The 18,319-nt window shown below is 40.5% G+C and overlaps 1 protein-coding gene across 3 annotated transcripts in view; it reads right to left on the bottom strand.

Moving 5' to 3' along the window:
- The window catches only part of ckap5 (cytoskeleton associated protein 5), a 43,568-nt gene extending 27,146 nt beyond the window's left edge, over positions 1-16,422 (bottom strand). For all 3 annotated transcript variants that reach the window (XM_033634464.2, XM_078168253.1, XM_078168255.1), the window contains exons 1-14: positions 16,302-16,422; positions 12,491-12,586; positions 10,141-10,334; positions 7,988-8,194; positions 5,401-5,572; positions 5,167-5,299; positions 4,950-5,050; positions 3,822-3,935; positions 3,600-3,704; positions 3,019-3,108; positions 2,262-2,426; positions 1,266-1,394; positions 966-1,145; positions 747-848 (exon numbers count right to left, since the gene is read on the bottom strand). In XM_033634464.2, the coding sequence (XP_033490355.1) occupies positions 747-848; positions 966-1,145; positions 1,266-1,394; positions 2,262-2,426; positions 3,019-3,108; positions 3,600-3,704; positions 3,822-3,935; positions 4,950-5,050; positions 5,167-5,299; positions 5,401-5,572; positions 7,988-8,194; positions 10,141-10,334; positions 12,491-12,547 (1,749 nt within the window). In that variant the 5' untranslated portion in view covers positions 12,548-12,586; positions 16,302-16,422. The remainder of the gene's footprint in view (positions 1-746; positions 849-965; positions 1,146-1,265; positions 1,395-2,261; positions 2,427-3,018; positions 3,109-3,599; positions 3,705-3,821; positions 3,936-4,949; positions 5,051-5,166; positions 5,300-5,400; positions 5,573-7,987; positions 8,195-10,140; positions 10,335-12,490; positions 12,587-16,301) is intronic.
- Positions 16,423-18,319: the final 1,897 nt, after the last annotated feature.

The following is an 18,319-nucleotide window of genomic DNA, read 5'->3' as shown; positions in this document are numbered from 1 at the left end:
GAATTAAAGGGTTTGCAGATTCCCAGGGGGGCACACGCTATTACTGTACAGGTCTGGATATAAGAGGACTTTTTTTTTCGCCAAGTTTTGTTTGACAAAGTAATAGGACTGGACATCTACTTATTTACACACAACAGCAGGTGTTCTCTTTCAATGCAGGCTCTTGCATTACATCATGCTACATACACCATTCTAGGCTGACAAATTGCTTGGAGCTTGTTTATCAAGGTTCTTTCAGCCTTAGAAGTGTTAAGGAGGCCCAGTTCAACCTACAGGAGTTGCTGTAGGTTTCATATGATGTTTTGCTGCCTCAGAGGAAATAAATGTCTTGAAGGGAAAACAAGTTCAGTAGTGTTTCCCAATGTGTGTACTGCAGAAATGAACCAAGAATGAACAGTTTCATAGAATGTCATCATTAATCACTTAGACATAAGACAGAGCAAATCATTCTGGCCATCTGACATCAGTGTATGAGTATCTGGCTGAACACAATGAATAAGCTAGGATTTCTTTTTCCTTTTTTTTTTTCACAGAAGAAATGTTTATATTATGAGAACTCCCTCTCTGGACTAACATTATCTTGGGGAAACATTCCAAACAATACTAAATACTTACAAAAAACAGATGTTGGAAAGGGGGTGATGGTCATCTTTTATTTGGGCCTATACTGAATGCACCCACAGTACTGTGACACACTTTGTCACAAAAGCTTCAACTGGAAGGTAAAAGTATGCAGACAGACTTACTGAGAGTTCACTCTCTGTGAATTCTTTACTCTCTGGGGCCTTCTTGGTTTTTCCACCAGCTGCAGATGTGGCTTTGCCTTTTTTAGATGGACCTGCTGACGGCTGCAGATAGGAGAAACAGTTCCTTCAGGTCATACTGTCCATAACTCAGCAACACTGGGGTAGAATCAGGTAACAAATTTTTTGTAGTTTTGTGTATGTGCATTGTTCAGAGAATACCTTGCTGGCAGCACCACTTTGGGTCTTCCTGGGTGGGGCAGAGGATTTGGCTGGAGCTTCAGCAGGAGGAGGAGCTTTAGCTGCTGGCTTCTTTCCCCCTGCTCCACCGCCACCACCACCACCTCCTCCTGCACCCTTCTTCCCTCCAGGGAGCTCCACTTTATCAGCAGACTCCTTTATCTGTTTACACATGTAACAATGAACAGTGGTTAGCAGTGCATTTCAACTGAAATGGGAGTCTTCTCCTCATTTGAATTCATCCATGCTGACAAGCATCATCCTCATCTCACTGATTCTTACCTTATCCAGTTTGAGTTTATCCAAATCAGACAGGAAAGGGTTCACAGCTTTCTCTCCCACCACTTTCATGGCTGTCCCTAAAGCTTCAAAGGCAGCATCACGCACCTCTGGAGCTGAGTCGTTCACTTGCTGAGATGGTTAAAGAGAGAAGTACAGGAAAGCTTTTAAAAGGTGACCCTTGAAATGTAAGCCGGGCTGGGAGTGTTATCAGCTGATTAATAGGCTATCGGCTTATTCCTGTTCCAAACTATCTTTATTATATCGGCCTTTAAAAATCCACTATCAGTCGACCTCTAGTATTAATACATTACTTTCTACAGCCTGGCAGCAGTACTTAACTACTTTTTGTTGTATTTTATCTTAAGCACACAATATGTAATTTTCTGCCACTAAGGGTCTCTCAGTCAAAACAATAACAAACGACAGAGTAATGCTGTCATTGCAGTCAGTTTCTCCCAGTTAGGATTCCTTCAGTGTTCATTTCCAGGAGGTTTTTACCAGGAGCCAAATTATCCGCAGAGGCCTCTTCCCTTTCAAAACAAACAGACCCTGCAAGTTTAACTGGTGAAAACACTAAAGCAGTTTCACGTTAAAAATCAGTGTCTCTCCAACACTGTTTGACATGTCAGGGGCTGGGGCTGAGCCACCGCTAATGTTTGCCCAATTTGTCTCTGATTACTTAAGATCCAGACGCCAGATGACAAAAATCCTTCAAAATGACCAAGTTTTAAAAAGTGTGTCGTTAAAATGTGGCTTAAAACTGCATTAAAAGTCAATTCATGAAATCCTCTGGCAGATAACTTACACAAGTACACAACTAACAAAATATGCAACCGTTGTCAAGTTGTTTTGGATATTTCAGTGCAAAAAATGTACATATTATATCTTTAACTTTATTTCAGTGTGATACTGTGATCTGTTTATCATCATGTACATCATTACCAAAAGGAAAAGGTAATCATGCTGTTAAGATATTTTGACATGGGCGCTGTGTACCTTGATGAGAGCAGCACAGAAGGGTTTGAGGACGCTCTTTGGCAGCGTGGCCTGTGTACAGTGTCTGAAGGAGCGGGCCAGGAACAGAGAGGCCTGCTGCTTAATGGACGGGTTCTTATTGTCCATCACAGCCAGGATGTCCTCCGACAGGTTCTGAAGAGTGGTCTGGGAAAAAAAAAAGAAGAAAAAGAGATGATGTCATATTAAATATGACACTGTACAAACAACAGATAAAAACAGCAATCCATCAATCTATCCAACTTAGATAAGGATGTCTTCTGAAATATGTCAGAAGTTGTTCTGGAGAGTCAGTAGAAGAGTGCTCTATAAATAACAACAGTCATTAAGTTAAGGATCAGTCCACGAGGATTTGCAGCAGCCTCGTAGATTTGTGTCAAGTCAACTGTAGAATGATTTTTTAAGGAAAAAAGGCTTACTTTAGTCAACGTTATGGGGGTATTAGGTAAGGTACGACTTCTGCAAAACCAAACAGGGAACTAGGGGTACAACTAATGATTATTTTTAATATCGATTAGTCTGCCCATCATTTCCTCTATTGTTCAAGGAATAATTCAGTCGATACAATGTTAGAAAATAGTGAAAAATGGCCATCGGATAGGTCAAAAGCTCACAGTGATGTTTTTTTTAATTTAATCCGACCTACAGTCCATTCAAGTCCTACTCTTTCTCTCCCCTTATTTTCTTCCCTCAGTATCAGATACAATAAAGAAAGCAGTCAAATGCAGACTATACTTACAGTGAGGAAAATGGCGTCGATAGCCTCCTGCAGGGCTTGAACAACCTGAGGCTTCTTCTCCTTGAACTTCTCCAGAATAGTTGGAACCACCTAAAATACAAACACAAAACACACAGAGCTCTAATTTAGCAGTTATCAGTGATGCTGAAACATGAAATAACACTGTCACGTGACCACAGTTAAATGTGTGTCAAGAAAAAAAAAAGCACATCTTAAATTCTCAAATAGTGTTTACATCCTGAATGTGACATTATCTATTTTTTAAGTTCAATTCATGTTATTCCCACCTACATGAATGCAGTGCTGGCAGTCTGCTTGAAGATGTAAGAAATAACTAGTCTTTTGATTTAATTGCCCAAACCATTAAAAAAAATGGATACATCACATTTAATGGCATTCAAAACTCACAAATAGAAACAAACAAAAAGTTGTTACAATGTCTGATGGCCACCGTAGCTACATATATCCAATAGCTTCACTGAAGTGAAAACACACAACTTTTCACTGAACATTTTGAGACACATAATTATGAAAAGTTAACAAAACTGCTGTCATAACATAAAGAGACTGCTTTAACTTACCTGTCCTGCATAGCTTCCAAACTTCTTCCTGAGGCCAGTGGCCAGTCCAGCCAGACACTTAGCTGCCAGCGCCACCAGCATCACATTGGCATCTTTCCCCACAACCTGAAATATACACGAGTAAGTATATGATGCAGAGTCACCAGGTCCCCATCAAACCTTATTTACGATGAGAAATTTAAGACTGCCTAACTGAAAATGTGAGATATACTTAGTCTTCACCTTCTTCAGAGCTCTGACGAGGTCTCCATAGTCCCCGTTCTCTAGTTTGGGGTTCTTTGACAGAGCCTCTACTGCTTCCAGAGCTTCTTTCCTCTCCTGCCACTTTTTAGCTTCCTGCAGAAACAGAGCACACAATTTGCTGCAATATTTCAGGTGCCATCTCACAAAAGCTTAATTACAAAAACACACTTATCATTTTCCAGTTTAAAGTATCTCAGTAGAAGAATCTGGGTTAAATAACTCACTTGGAATTTTGTCTTGGATAACTTAAAGCTGAGGTACACAGTTTTGTTCTGGTGTCAATGGGCAAAAATCCCATAATAAACCTCCTCTTGACTCTTTTCAGGATTTTGAAAATCTAGCTCATGACAAGAGACTTTGACCAGTCACAGGTCATTTCAGAGAGAGGGAATTCCTTTTGGCTGTTCTACATATGCAGCTGTTTGTGCATGTCCTTTCAGTGAAAGTCTGATTCACCACCTCACCAAGAGGAGAGTGGGCAGACGCCACGGAGCTGGACCCCCCATCAGCAGCCACAACCTCAGTCCAGTCGGCACAAATCCAAGCTCTGGGGGGCCCCTGGATCAGCAAACTTTCTGTTGCTGCCTTTACACAGGTTAGACCCAGCGCCGCCGCTGGCCTCCAGCCCACTGTGACACCCAGCACTAGGGGGTTGCTACCCACTCTCCTCCCAGCAAAGCAGACCACAGCAGCAGGAAGCGGATGGTGGGACCGAGGGGTAGCTAGCAAGCTAATTCTTGTCTCATTTGTGGTTTGATAAATAGAGAAAGAGAGAGACAGTGGAGCAAGGAGGGGCTGAGTGAATGAGGGCAACTCTACAGTGAAACAACATTAAATAAATCAGTGTATACACTGTAAACACGGGTTACTGTATTAAGCGTGTGCATATGTCTGGTCGTCTGGTGGGGGTGGGGGTTAAGGAGGAGGGTGCATTTCCAAATTCTGCAGGGTTTTTTTTTCCTCTCTTTGTTTTTTATCCCCTTTTCCATATTTCTGCCTACCCCAGCCTTATAAGGCTATCCACAACGAGGCTTGGCCAGTTAACACAGACTGTGTGTTTTTAAAAGGGGGTTTTGAATTGTCTTCTACAGAGTTAGACAAACGTACTATTTTGTCATAGAAGTCTTTGGGCATCTTGGACAGAATCTCCACAGCTTCCAGCAGTTCATATGGATCCACTGCTGTCACTGTTTCCGCCTCATCATCTCCTGAAAGAGAAACGGAAGAGGAGATAGCACCAGATGATGAGTCTACAGCTCCAAAAAACAAAAAAAGAAAAAGTTTTTATAACAGTTATTCTGTTTTGCTACCTAGTCAAACCTACCATCAGACTGGTCTCCTCCTTGTGCTTGCTGCTGTTCAAACTTTGCCTTCAGGTCCTGCTGTGAGCGCAGGAACCTAGTCTGCTTGGGAGGAGTTGTAGGCAGCTTCACCCACTCCTCCTCCAGCTCCTTCAGCTGCAGAGACAGAGAACAAGCATGGATTGTTTAGTTTAACTTGATTCTGAAAGCCGAATATGAAAGGTGGGCAAGGATGTGCAATGATGAGCGTGTCTCACCTGTACAGAGTTGATGTTTTGAAGTGGTGGTCTCAGAGCATCTCTGATCCATTTGTAGATCTCTATAGCCAGCTGCTTGACTTCATCTCTCACCGCCTTCTCTCTGGACTCAAACTGCTTGGATAAAATCTTCACTACTGGCTTCAATGTCACTATCTTAGATCCAAACTCACTGAGGAAGATGATGACAGACCAAGAGGTGACAAATGGTTAATGTCACTGACAGGAGATGGAAGACTGCCATACTAAATTGCCAATATGACTTTTTTGGCCATTAATAATCAAATTGATATTTAACAGCTCTGAACATTTCTGGTAGTAACACATATCAGTCTGCATGTTAATTTTGCTACTCTTTGTTACTCCAGTATAGTAGTAGTACTAGCACTATACTGTACCACCACAAAGCTAATAAGGTTATCATGCTGCACTGGTTAGCTAGCTGCTGCCGCTCTGTATTGTGCACCACTCCAGTCAGTGAGCTAGCTAGCATCACTGCTCAATCAGCGATTACTGCTGGTGACCCCCTCCAGACCCATGGTGCCGCTGCTATGGAAATATTGTGCCCACCATCCAGTCTCCTTTCCAGTCGTCACAGTGAGTAGCCGGCTTAATTTTGAGCCGAAAAACCCCTTTAGCATAGTTAACTACTGTTAGCTCTGTTAGCAATGTCAGCACTGCCAGCAAAGCTAACATAGTTAACAATGCTAAAGTGTTCTGTGGCTCAGTACATAGCTGCTTACTCACCCGGGCGACCTGAGAAGAGACCTGATGGTGGTCACCGAATCTCTTATACTTCACATCATTTGGCTTTTCTTCAAATTAACTGGTTAGTTATGCGTTGATGGGTGTCAGGCTATCGAAAGCAAAATTCACCGAAACTGACACACTTAGACATATGGCTGACATGTTTTTTTTCTTCAATTACAATAAACAAATGAGAATGAGAAAAACCTACGGCTAACAAATAGGCTGAGAAAATGAAAGTATAGCATTTTGTTGCACCAGGACAGAACTGTATTACTGACAAATATCTATTGCCAGTGTCCGAAATTAACTTTTAACTCCCCGGCCAAGAGGACTGGTACATCCACAAGCATAATTTTTAACCAGCCAAAATAATAAACTGCCTTTGTGTCACGTGTATATTTGTTTCAGTACATTTTATTGAGATAATAAGGTGTTTTGCTAAAAACAAACTTAAAGTAGAGACCAGAACAAAAGCTGAAGCAAAATTACTCTTATACAGCCGTGGTTCCCAATCTTTTTCCTTAAAGAACCCCTTCTCTATCATTGAGAGACTGATGAGCATTTACAGTGCAGAACAACTGACTACAATAACTGCAGGAAGTTTGTATAAAATGAGTCATTTGGATGAATTTTGAGTAGATTATTTCCTGTGACCATCAGAAGAGTTTTCCTGCTGTTTTTAGTAACTTTTAATAAAATTCTGTATCTCGTACGATACATACTTAACAGGCTTCTTATTGACAAATTCAGTGTTTTCCTCTCCCTGACTCTTAGCCATTGTTATAGTAGTTTTAAACGTGTGCTTTTGTAATGCAGGGCGAGGCTGTTTTGCAGAGAGGGAAGGTTCTGTTAATATACCTTGGGTTCAGGTCTTCACCGTGCCTCATCCTGGTTGGTTTTTTTTAAAGTTTATATCTTCAATAATAGTACAAACTTTAAAAATAGGACACTTGTTTAGTTTTCTTTACAGAAATAAATTAATGCTGAGTTATACATCAACTATATATTTAAAAACAAAAAAAGTTTTCTTAAACCCCCAAAAAGCAAAGTCTCGTGACCCCACGTGAAGCTTTGGTGAACCCTTGCGGGGGTCAGGACCCCCAGGTTAGTCTCAGAATGTGAATAGGTTCCCTCTGGTGATCAGTGATGCAGTGTATATGGGCTTTTATGGTGAAAGGTAAGAACGAAAGAAGTGAAGCTGTGATGTGCTGTTCACAGGGAGACAATTAAGAGCCTCCATGTTATTATTTCATTACCATCATAAGTATGGGCACAACTCATAACCATTAGTTCTACCTTAGCATGGCAGCAGCTAGCAACGGGCCAACAGAAAGTGATATTTTAGCAGATCAGCTGATGTCTCATACTGACGAGAGAGGAGCAGCAGAGTATGGTGACCACAAATGAAAGCAGCACACGGTGGAGACTCAGCATAGTAATCAATTACATGACTACTGTGATAAAAAAAAACATTTACTTGCCCGTGTGGCCGACAGACTTCTGAAATTTACTTGCAAAATGGAAAATCTACTCGCATTTGGCACTTGGCTTGGTTTTTCCATTGTCCAACATCATCTTTAATCTTTTGCAGTAAAAAAATAATGACACTAAATTCAAGTCTGAATACTTCATTTAGATTCGACATTACTCTACATGAACTGTGAGACATTTGACAGATTGAGAAGAATGTTTGGAAGTCCTCAACCCCATCTGAGTTTGGTCTTGGACCAGTTGACAGAACAGGCAGACGCTTGACCATAACTGCTAATCAGATTATGGACTGACAGAGGAAATAGAGGGATTAGTTAAGAATTATAAACCAGGAAGTAGCACTAACCTGAGAGCCTTCCTGAGTGTCTCGATGCAGGCGACAACTATCTTGGGGTTCTTGTTGTCCAGTCCTTTGAGCAGCTCATCTTGAACCACTTCGCCCTTTTCTATCTCAATGTACATCAGACAGATGTCTGTGCCTAGCTCCTTAGCCCGGGCCTTTGGCTGGTTGAACACTTTGGTCACAACGCCGGACACCACCTCCCCTGTTGTCCTGTAGCAAAGGGCAATGACACAATCAAAGCCTGGCAAAACACACCAGACACACTTATGGATACAATCTTATGAACATAGCTACCTGACATGGACTTTTAAAGGCACAAAAACATGGATATACCTGGATTTAATCTGATCAAACTTATTTATAACTTATATACTATATATATACAGCTCTGACAACCAGCGATCTGCAGTACATCTGGCTCCAAACTGGACTGAATTCATTTGAGGTTGGTGGCTCAGCATGACAACAGGATTATCGCTATGTATCTCCAACAATGTAAGTTCATATTCAGTCTGATTAGGTGTGGCTGAGGCTGACTCATTGTTTGCCATAGATCTTTCTCACAATGGACCTCTTGACTAGACAAATAGTTGTAACCACCAACACAAAAGTAGCTGCATTTGATCCATGTTTACCAGTTCCATCATTAATGTCACAAGCTACAATAAAAAAAACATCTGTCATGCAAGTAAATGTTGGGTAGCGTTGTATTGTCAGTGCAGCTGGGAGCACCGTGGCCCAGTGCCCCAAGTACTATAGTTTGTCTTAGCTCAGATCCATGCTCTAGGTTTTTCTTTGTCCCTCTACTTTCCAGCATTTTCACAGCACATTCCTCTCACATCCACTCAGCTACACCTCTGACTTCAGTGATCATCACATCACATTCCTTCTTAGCAGGTTTGTTTTGAAAATAAAAAAGCTTTTTAAAAAATCCCCTGTCTCTCCCATTACTGGTTTGGTGAGACAATGGCAGTTCCTTCACACTGGGACAAACATATTGCCTCTGGTCTCAACAGATGATCGTAATACAATCGTTTCTTTTTCTGGATAATTTATTCAGTGACCAGAGAACACCTCCGAGCTCAGTCAGCTGACTGCCAAAAATGACACTGTGTCCCGAAAGCCTGCTTCGCTAGCAGAATAGCCTAACTGGAGCTGATGCATACAGTATTACCAAGATCAACTGCCAGGCCTCTCACCATACACAACAATCAGGTTGACATCAAGTTCCTCTGCTGGAAAACCCAGAGAAGGGTTCAACACAAACCTTTCTTAAAAATAAATTAAACAAGGGGAAAAATTTCCAATTAAACTTTACTCCTTTAAACTACGCGTTTCCTCCCTAAACACTGATTATAGCCTAAAGTCTACTCAAGTGGCCAACCCTGTTTTGAGCATATCTACTTGTGCAGTGGCCTGTCTGCGTCACTCTGCAATTACACCTCCAAAACATTAGTTGGCCGTGGTGTTTCTGTGCCACTGTGTTGAGTTTCTGTGAAGATGAATTAAACTATCGCACCTAAAAAAACACGTAAAACATGGCTTGATTGTAACAACATTAGGGAAAAGTACAAAATTCAGCTCCATTATAACTCTAAGCACAGCATGCTAACATAACTAGCATAAAGCTATGACACTTAGCAGTGAAGTCCTGCATGAAAAAATGCTGCCCTCTCGTAAATTTGAATATACCCATCATGGTGGCACAGTTGGGTGCTACTGCAAAACAACAAAGGGCTCAACTTTTGCTGCAATGCAACACCATCTGTCAGGGCATTGCGTTGGCTACTCAAAAGCACAGTCCTTGCAGATTACTTTGTAACATGACCACAGTTTGTCTGCAATTTACCTCACAATCATCAAAACGAAAGATAAAATTGTTCAGTTTAGCATCATGATAAATTTCCTGAACTTTAATATTCCTGTCTGTGAGTATTACAAATACTTGTGCAGTGTTTCAGCATCTGGTAAGCCTTTAAAAGACCTGTTAATTCAACCGGACTGCATTTCATTGTCTCACTGGTGCCTTCAGCAACACGCCTCCACCAGCACAGCCTCCTGCACTGTTGTAACACAGGGCGGTTTTAAGCCCGAATCTTGCTAATTTCAGACATTTAAATAAATCTGAAGATGACATGGTTGCAACAATTACTTACTTGCCAGCTACATGGGCATTCTCAACGAAGGCCAGGGCAGCCTCAAGGCCTTTAAGCTGAGCCACAGCATTAGAATCAGTGACAAACTTCTTTATCAGTCCCAGGTATTTCCCCCACTCTGGACTCTTCTCATCTTCTATCCTCTGGAACAACTTCAAAGCTTCTTCATAACCATTCAGACGGGCTTTCCACACCTGGAGACGAGCAAGAGTCGCCAAGAAGAGGGTGAAGGACAAAAAGAAAAAGGGGTATACAAAGTTAAATAAACATCAGCTGTGATTTGTCAGCACAAAACTAGATGTACACAATTAGATTTGTCTTTCTTAAAATGGAGAAAGAGAAGCAGGACAGGACAAATGCACAAATGTCTTTCTGGTTCCTGGTGGGAAGATGGAGGTCTGTATAATGGACAGGGGATGTGACCTACATTCATAGTTTCTGTTTTAGATCATCTTCTGCATTTTCCCTTTAAGTGCACACTAGGCAAATTGTTCACTGGCTTTTATTTCAGGCTCATCGGTGAACCGGTAACATAACTGAACTGATCATTTGTTTTAGGTTTACAACATATATGACAAAGAAAAGCTTCAAAATTTGACATCTGAGAAACTACACCCCCAAATGTTCGACAGTTTTGCTTGAAAAATTACTAAAACAGTTAATCAGTTATCAAAAAAGCCGCCATTTCATTTTCTTTCAATCAAGCAATCAATTCATTAACTAAGATCTCTGACACACCAAGCTGGCGGGCAGGCAGTCAATATAGGGCTGTCAGTGAGCGCAGTTATTGTAATTTTGGGAGTGTGTCCACCACAGCTGGCACTAGTTAGCACTTCTAGGCTCTCTTTTTTCTTATTCAGCATGTTGATTCAGCATCAGAGCCAGTGTTGTGTAAAACCTCTCAGACTGGCAGTTCAGCTTAGTGCACAAGAAGAAAAAGGTAAGTAAGGAAAGCAAATAAATGACTAAAGTCAAGGAGAACTGAGCTCGAAACATATTATATTGGGTAAGACGTCTTTATTTATTTTTTTAGCTATTGAGCTCTTCAGCAGAAATGGTTAGTAACTGTGTGATGGTTTGCGTGCACCCTGTAAATGTCATGTGTTCTTTCAACGTTGAGCTGTGTTGTTAATGTGCTAACTGACAACTAGCATCTTGAATCTGTCCTGTCGGTCTTCCAGTTTCCCGTTCTGAATGACAAGTACAGACCACGGCCGCCTGCTGCCATGGCGAATAATTTCCTGTCATGCAGACGCATAACATACATACAAGGAGGCTGTTGGCTGTAGTCTTGGTGTGGTGAGATCAAGTGTAACTTTTTGGCTGAGACACAGGCAATGTGAGGCAATGCAACAGTCGGCCTTCATTGTCTCTAGTTCTCTGATGTAAGTTTGGTGTGTCTGGGCCTCAAATATTTCAGCTCTGATTAAAAGCTTCTTCAAGGCAGGCTTCATGATATGGCTGCTGTATTAGCCTGCATTAGTTTTAGTTAGGTGATCTAACCAAATGGAAGTAGAGCACATTTGTAAGAGCAGGATGGTACATGTGTAACAGAGTCAAACTGAGTAAACGACAGTTTGTGTGTTCATGCTAATGAGGGATTTTTTTCCAGTACAACAGCATTGAGGTGTCTAAATGTTTTTGGACAACAATAGAGCTCTAGGGCACACACGAATAAGATACCGGGCTTTGATATACAGACAGTACGTATCTAGAATATCTCCAGGCTCATCCTTTAATCATTCAAGCAGAAGTTCAGATGCTACTGGACTATATACAGCGGCCTAACAGGGAGCCAGTTAGGAGTCCATTTGATGAGAATTCATTGTTTAAGACCGAGTTTGGGAAAAGGCAAAACCAAGCACTTTAAATAACCAAAGAATCATATGGCACTGCGTTGTCTCCAGATTAGATGCTTACAGTATATTAGATTAAGACTGATGTCATGCTGGATTGGTTTGCTCATAAGACTTGGATTAGATTTGTGTAGTAGTTTAATCCCAAATTTTAAGCCTTTCTGGGATAAGGATCCAAATAAACACAGTAAGCAAGTCTGTAAGAGATTATCAGTCGGAAACTGTGCAAGAGCTAGTTTAACAGTGAACCTGAGAAATGAATTTATTTTTACTTTAACGTACGATAAAAGAATAGTTTGGGTGAAGATAAGCTACAGTCAACACCAGCTGACGAGTAGGAACCAAAAGTAAACATTACATATCAGAAAGTATATAGGATGGATGAAATATAACAAACAACTGTTGTCATTACTTGACTTAAAAGAAATATTTTCTAAATGAGTGAATGAAATTGAGTTTCACTGAGAACAAACATTGGTCAGTGAATCACTCACCTTGTGTTCACATTTCTGGTCGATGGGAAGCTTCATCCATTCGCTATCGTCCCCCATGGTGGCCACTCGGGGGTGGGCTTCCCCAAAGGTACTCAACTGGAAAACAGCAGCATTGACACAAAATTACATTTGGTGCAATCGTCCGTGGTTTACTGCTGGGGAATAAGTGAACCCTAAAATGTGTCACATCTTGGTGTCGGTAGAGCACCACCCGAAAACAAAAACCCAGATTTTATGAGAAACATCGTCCTTTCAGCTGAAGCCGTCTCACTCACACCTCAGCTTGGGACATTTAACAACACCAGAACTGCTCATGAGCAATTACACTTTAATAATTATGACTGTTGTGTCAAGATAAACACAAAATCAAAACAGTCGCCCTACATTCACTGCAATTTCCTAATTGGTAGTATCAACCTTTTTTTTTTTAGTTTGATGTCCTCAAGTCCATTTGTTTTAATTTTTCCCAAATAAGGCATTTTATACACAATCAAAACCCTAAATTTACTAGTCGCCCCCAGGAACCCTGACTGATTCCTTGTTGGCTCTTGATCAAACTAATAAAAAAACTTATCCAATAATAAGTTCTACTATTGGACATCCAAAAAAAGAACCCTTAAGACTCTTGGGAGCAGGAAATGAGAAATGTAGTACTGGATAACCAGAGGCAGCATTTTTACGACTAGTCCACTCTTCCTCCACCTGTACTAGGCACTGCCTCATTCAGTGTGAGAGTGTGCACAGAGTCCATTACACCCGTGCATCATGGCTATCCATGATTTATCTTAATTTAAAAAGGTAAAGTGTGTAAGATTTAGGGAGATTTGGTAGCATCTAGCAGTGAGAATTGCAACCAGCTAAAACTTCTCCAAGCTGGAATTCCTTCTGTGTTCAAGGTTCAGGACGTTTTTTACTTGGAGCCGAATTATTCGCACTTTCGCAGAAGCCTCCTTTCCATTAAAAGGAAAGAAAAAAAAAGAAGAAAAAAAAAAAACCGCTGATTCAAACCAGTAATACTGAATAAAGCAGTTTCACTTTACAAATCAGTGAACCTGGCTGCAACACTGTTGTTGAATTAAATTCAAGTACTCTTTCAAGGACTAAGTTAAAAATGTCTGATTTTCAAGGCATTCCAGTACTTAAATATCCAACTACCCAATTCAAATACTTTTAAGCATCTCAAGCACCTTTCAAGAACCCTGTGTGTCCTATGTAATGTAGATCACTGGTCTCCAAACTATCTCAAGTAAACCAAAGGGAAAGTGGAGCACAGAATTTCTACATGAGCCCAACCAATAATAGATTTTTGATGCTGACAGCCTTACTTGGGAATAATAAAAGGTTAAATTGTTGTTACTGTCTCTTCAGTCTCAAGTCCTGTAAGAGTGCTTCACCAAAGAACTGTGTAAAGTACTTTCTTCAGTTGCAGTGTCACTCACTTAAATGCACTTACTTCCACACAAGCATAAGCATGTGACTGTAAATGCACATTCAGGGAGGAGCCATGGGTTCATATTTCATATTGATCCAAGCCAGTCTAGTAAACAAGCTAAAGACATCACCCATAGCTCGGCAAAGTACTGTCAGCTTGGAGCCAGTCTGACACATAAGCAATGCAAATTTAGCAAATGTAGCCTTTAGAATAGTTTATAGGCGTACTGGTACAGTGGCATCCTTCAAAGTTCACAACACCTGCTACAAATGTATGACACAAAAACTATAGCAAACCTCTGGATGGAAAGAGCACCTAACTCCACCAAAAAAAGCAGTGCAATTTAATGTGACCTTGGTTATTCATTATGGTCGGTGCACAAAGTGACTTGATACCCTTCCAAGAGTCATCTCATCACAATTATAAGAAATACACAGTGACGATACAGTGCTTACAGGGGAACACCACCTAATTTAAGAATTCCAATGTTATTTCCATGGCCTAGGAAAGTTCAATCAATATTTGTGAACATGAGCTACTCTCTCTCAATGCCAGAAACCAGAGAAGTAAATCTCAAACTTGTGATGTCATAGGGTATAAAGTCTGGAGCCAATCAATAGCCAGTGAATGGGAGACTGATTTTGTGGACCCACACACTGTTTGTTTTCTTTTTAATACCCAAATGTGCTTTACTCTATAGTACTGTTCTTAGCTCTGAAACAGAAAATGTACCCATATACTGAGAGCATCCCTCTGTCGGCCTGCAGCATCATTGAGAACATTTTTCACCATTCAGTGTCTATGGAACAGCTCCAGATTTTTAACCTCATGACAGTGATACTCAACTTAACAGCCCGCAGGCCAAATCTGGTCATTGATAGGGTACTATATGGCCCGCTGGCCATTTTTCATCATTCACAATGAAAATAAATTGATTCACACTGGGAATTTTTTTTTAACTTTGAATGTTAATAAGGCTCCAAAGTGCATAAAAGGCATCAAAAAAGAGCTTGTCTGTCAGAAAAAAAGAGAAAAAAAAGTGCAAGGGCAGGATACCCAAAATCCCCCAACAGAGATCTAGGTTGAACCCTAAATGTCCTTAAATCCTGGAAATGCCCCTGCTTACACCTGACCTGTGCGGGGCTGCTGTGACTGAATTTGTCTCTTGGCAAAGGTGAGCGAGGACAGCAAATGTCAAAGGGTTAAAAATTAGCCATCTGCTTTACTAATATATATTTTCCAAATCTGGCCCCTGTCATTTGCACAGTAGCCCCCAGGCAGAGCAAGTTGGAGTATCCCTGCTCTATGATATCACAAGGTTATATTTTTGGACTGTCTTAAACCATAGGAATAACATGTATGAATTTTGAAAATGGACGTAGTTCCCCTTTAAGGATAGCGCTATTGTTGCTTACATACACCATGTGAACTATAGGTGGGTTTATACAATCTTAGAAAGCTCATTAGTAATGTGAAAAGATGTCCAAGCAGGCAGATGCATTCCATTTTCATTCCGTATTGAGACAACAGTTTAACGTTAGATCAAAGTTGTAACTGTTATAATGCCTTTAGGACTCATAAATATTTAAGTTACAAGACGTCAGACAAGAATTTGCCACACATCACAAGACTGACATATTAATATATCACCCAGATGTAATCCCAGTCGTGTTTCACATGTAAGACAGGTATGACAGTATGCATGAAGGAGATAGCAGTAAACCGCCAGAATTCTTACTGGGATTTTGAACTGCATACAAGAATGAACACATGAGGACTGGAGGAGGCTAACTACCCTACATGCTCCCGGAGGCTAGACTGCACCATCAAATACAGCCAGCCATAACCAATTAGGTTAGCAACCTATTTCAAGCTGTGCTATCTAGTTAGCCATGTCAATGAATGTCACCAATGCTGTTTCCAGTTTGCCAAGGCTGGGAGTGGTCACCGTATTATCTAGCTGACGTTAGTTAGTTACAAGCTAGTCAGATGAGCGCCATTAAATAGCGAACTTAGCAACGACTGTGACAGTTGCTAGGTTAGCACGTTAACCCGCTCATTCTGGTTCAAGCCGCTACGGCAAAAAATACAAGCAGCTAACAATGGCGCCCATCATGAAGGCTGTTGACATATGTGGCAAAATGTATTAGTTTAAGCCTGTGTTAATAGCGAGACCTTATTGTTTGCTAGCGGCAGATAGCTGCCGTTAGCTGCTTAGAAACAAGGCTATGAGCTAACCCTCCACAAGCGCCAACACAGCCAGGCCTAACAACGCAGTTCACAACGACAGATGCACAAACGCAACAAGCTAGCATGCTAAGTCAGAGTAAAATACGAGTTTGGACTAAAATAAGAAATGAATTGTATATCGCTGGATACCTGTTTGCGTCTCTAGGAGACAATACGATGCTGACTGCCCAGTTGGATGGGGTTGATAATGGGATCACTACAGAAGAGTCCAGCGGAGCTTTATACAAGCAGCGCCGCCCTGAAGACAAAGCACAACTTCCGGTTTCTAAATAAAACTGTCAGCTGCAACGTTTCTCGGTTAATAGAAAGTGTATAAGTCATTCACATAAATTGTGCAGGAGTAAATATCTTAGGTAAATCTAAGTTGCGGAATACAGTGTCGTTCGTTTATGTCTTTCTGTGCAACTGAGATTTTTTTGCGCTCTTATTTTAAAAACAAATGAATACCAATTTCCGGTCCCACCACTGCTGCCTTTGTCCAACTTGTTACAGCTTTTTGAAATGTCTCCAAGGGCGGAGAGACAGAGGAGGGGCGGAGACAGGGGCACCACCCTGACTACATCCTTGTTTTGTTTAATGTGTACACTTTCACTGCATGAAGCATAAACACAGACGAGGAAACACCAGTACACCCAATACACTCCACTTAATGTTGGACTTACGTCTCATACATAACAATTTACTCCGTATAACTTATTAGCAGCTTCCTTATTTGTCACTAGACGAAGCCATTGATTGGTTGCATTTGAACTATAGACCGCCCCTAATGTAGAAACTTCCTTTTCTGATTGGACCATCATATGTATCGCTTCTCATAACGAGATATTTTGATTGGCCAGTCTGAAATTTAGCCCTCCCTGTAACTATGAAAATCTTTCTATTATTGGTTAATGTCAGGTATTGCCTTTACACATACCTGATTCGACTGGCTGACGTTTTTTAAATCCCGTTTCATGTTTATATCGTTTTATTATTCGCATATGTAATTTAAATAAATGATGTCAATGTGTAAATAAACACACAATTGTGCATAATACCACAAGTAGTCTTGAATTAGGTATTTCAACTTTTTTTTTTTTAAATTGTTTTGTTTTTGACTTTTTCACTTAAAAAGGACACCTTCACACTTAACATGTGGAGCCTCTCACACTCCCACACACAATGAATAAGGGTACACATTTCTCCATGAAATACTATTGTACATAGCATTCTAACTGTTTGAAAATGTAACACTTAGAGAAGAACAACCCACAACAGCATTTCATTTAATATATCTTCAGTTGTCTAACTGTAACTCTCCAACGGCTGTAAATTATAAAACAGCAACAGTCCCTTAATTACAGGAAAAAAAGGAGTTCAGTGTAGCAGCACATTAGACATGTTGGTGTAATTTCAAAAACACAGGCTCTACAGATGCTTACCACTCAAGAACAGAAAGCCAACAGTCTCCACTAACATTCCAAGAGACTTTATGCAAAAGATGAGGGCCTGATGGTGCAGAGTATATTTATATATATTTGCATAAGCAAAGAAGAGCCGCATTAGAGATGACTCTGCTGTAAACATTATTATACTCATAAAAAGCTCTGCAGTAGAACAGCACTCAAATGAAAAGTGAGGACAGTACCAAAGTGAGACATTTTGAAAGCTTACATGAGCCAGATGGAGGAAATAAAAAGTGATGTAAATGGTGATTGAGCAAAAGTTTGGGATTGCTTCACAGAGAAGCACTGTAGTAATTGATATAAGAAAGACACAGCCACAATCTTGCAAGCAAACCTGCAATTAATGATTTGAGGAGTCATTTGGTGGTCCAATGATAAACCTGATTCTAATCCTCTTTGACGTTCAGGAACAACACAACTAGCATACTGAGTATTAGAGAATACTAACTATAATGTACACTGTATAACAGGCATGATGCTAGCCTACAATATAAAGTTCCTTGTCACAGCAATATTTATGGTCCTGTATAATACAGTATAATGGTACGGACTGGTATTTTAGCTGACTGACAAATCTAAATGGCAGCCACAGTAGCATACTTATTACTATTAATATTACAACAATAATATCACAATTATTATTATGATTATGATTATTATTATTATTGTTGTTGTTGTTATTATTATTATTATTATTATTAT

The sequence above is a fragment of the Epinephelus lanceolatus genome, chromosome 5 (assembly GCF_041903045.1).
Source record: "Epinephelus lanceolatus isolate andai-2023 chromosome 5, ASM4190304v1, whole genome shotgun sequence".
NCBI classification, from domain to species: domain Eukaryota; kingdom Metazoa; phylum Chordata; class Actinopteri; order Perciformes; family Serranidae; genus Epinephelus; species Epinephelus lanceolatus.
Note: the sequence above shows the minus strand (reverse complement) of the source record. Positions and strands in the feature narration are given on the sequence as shown.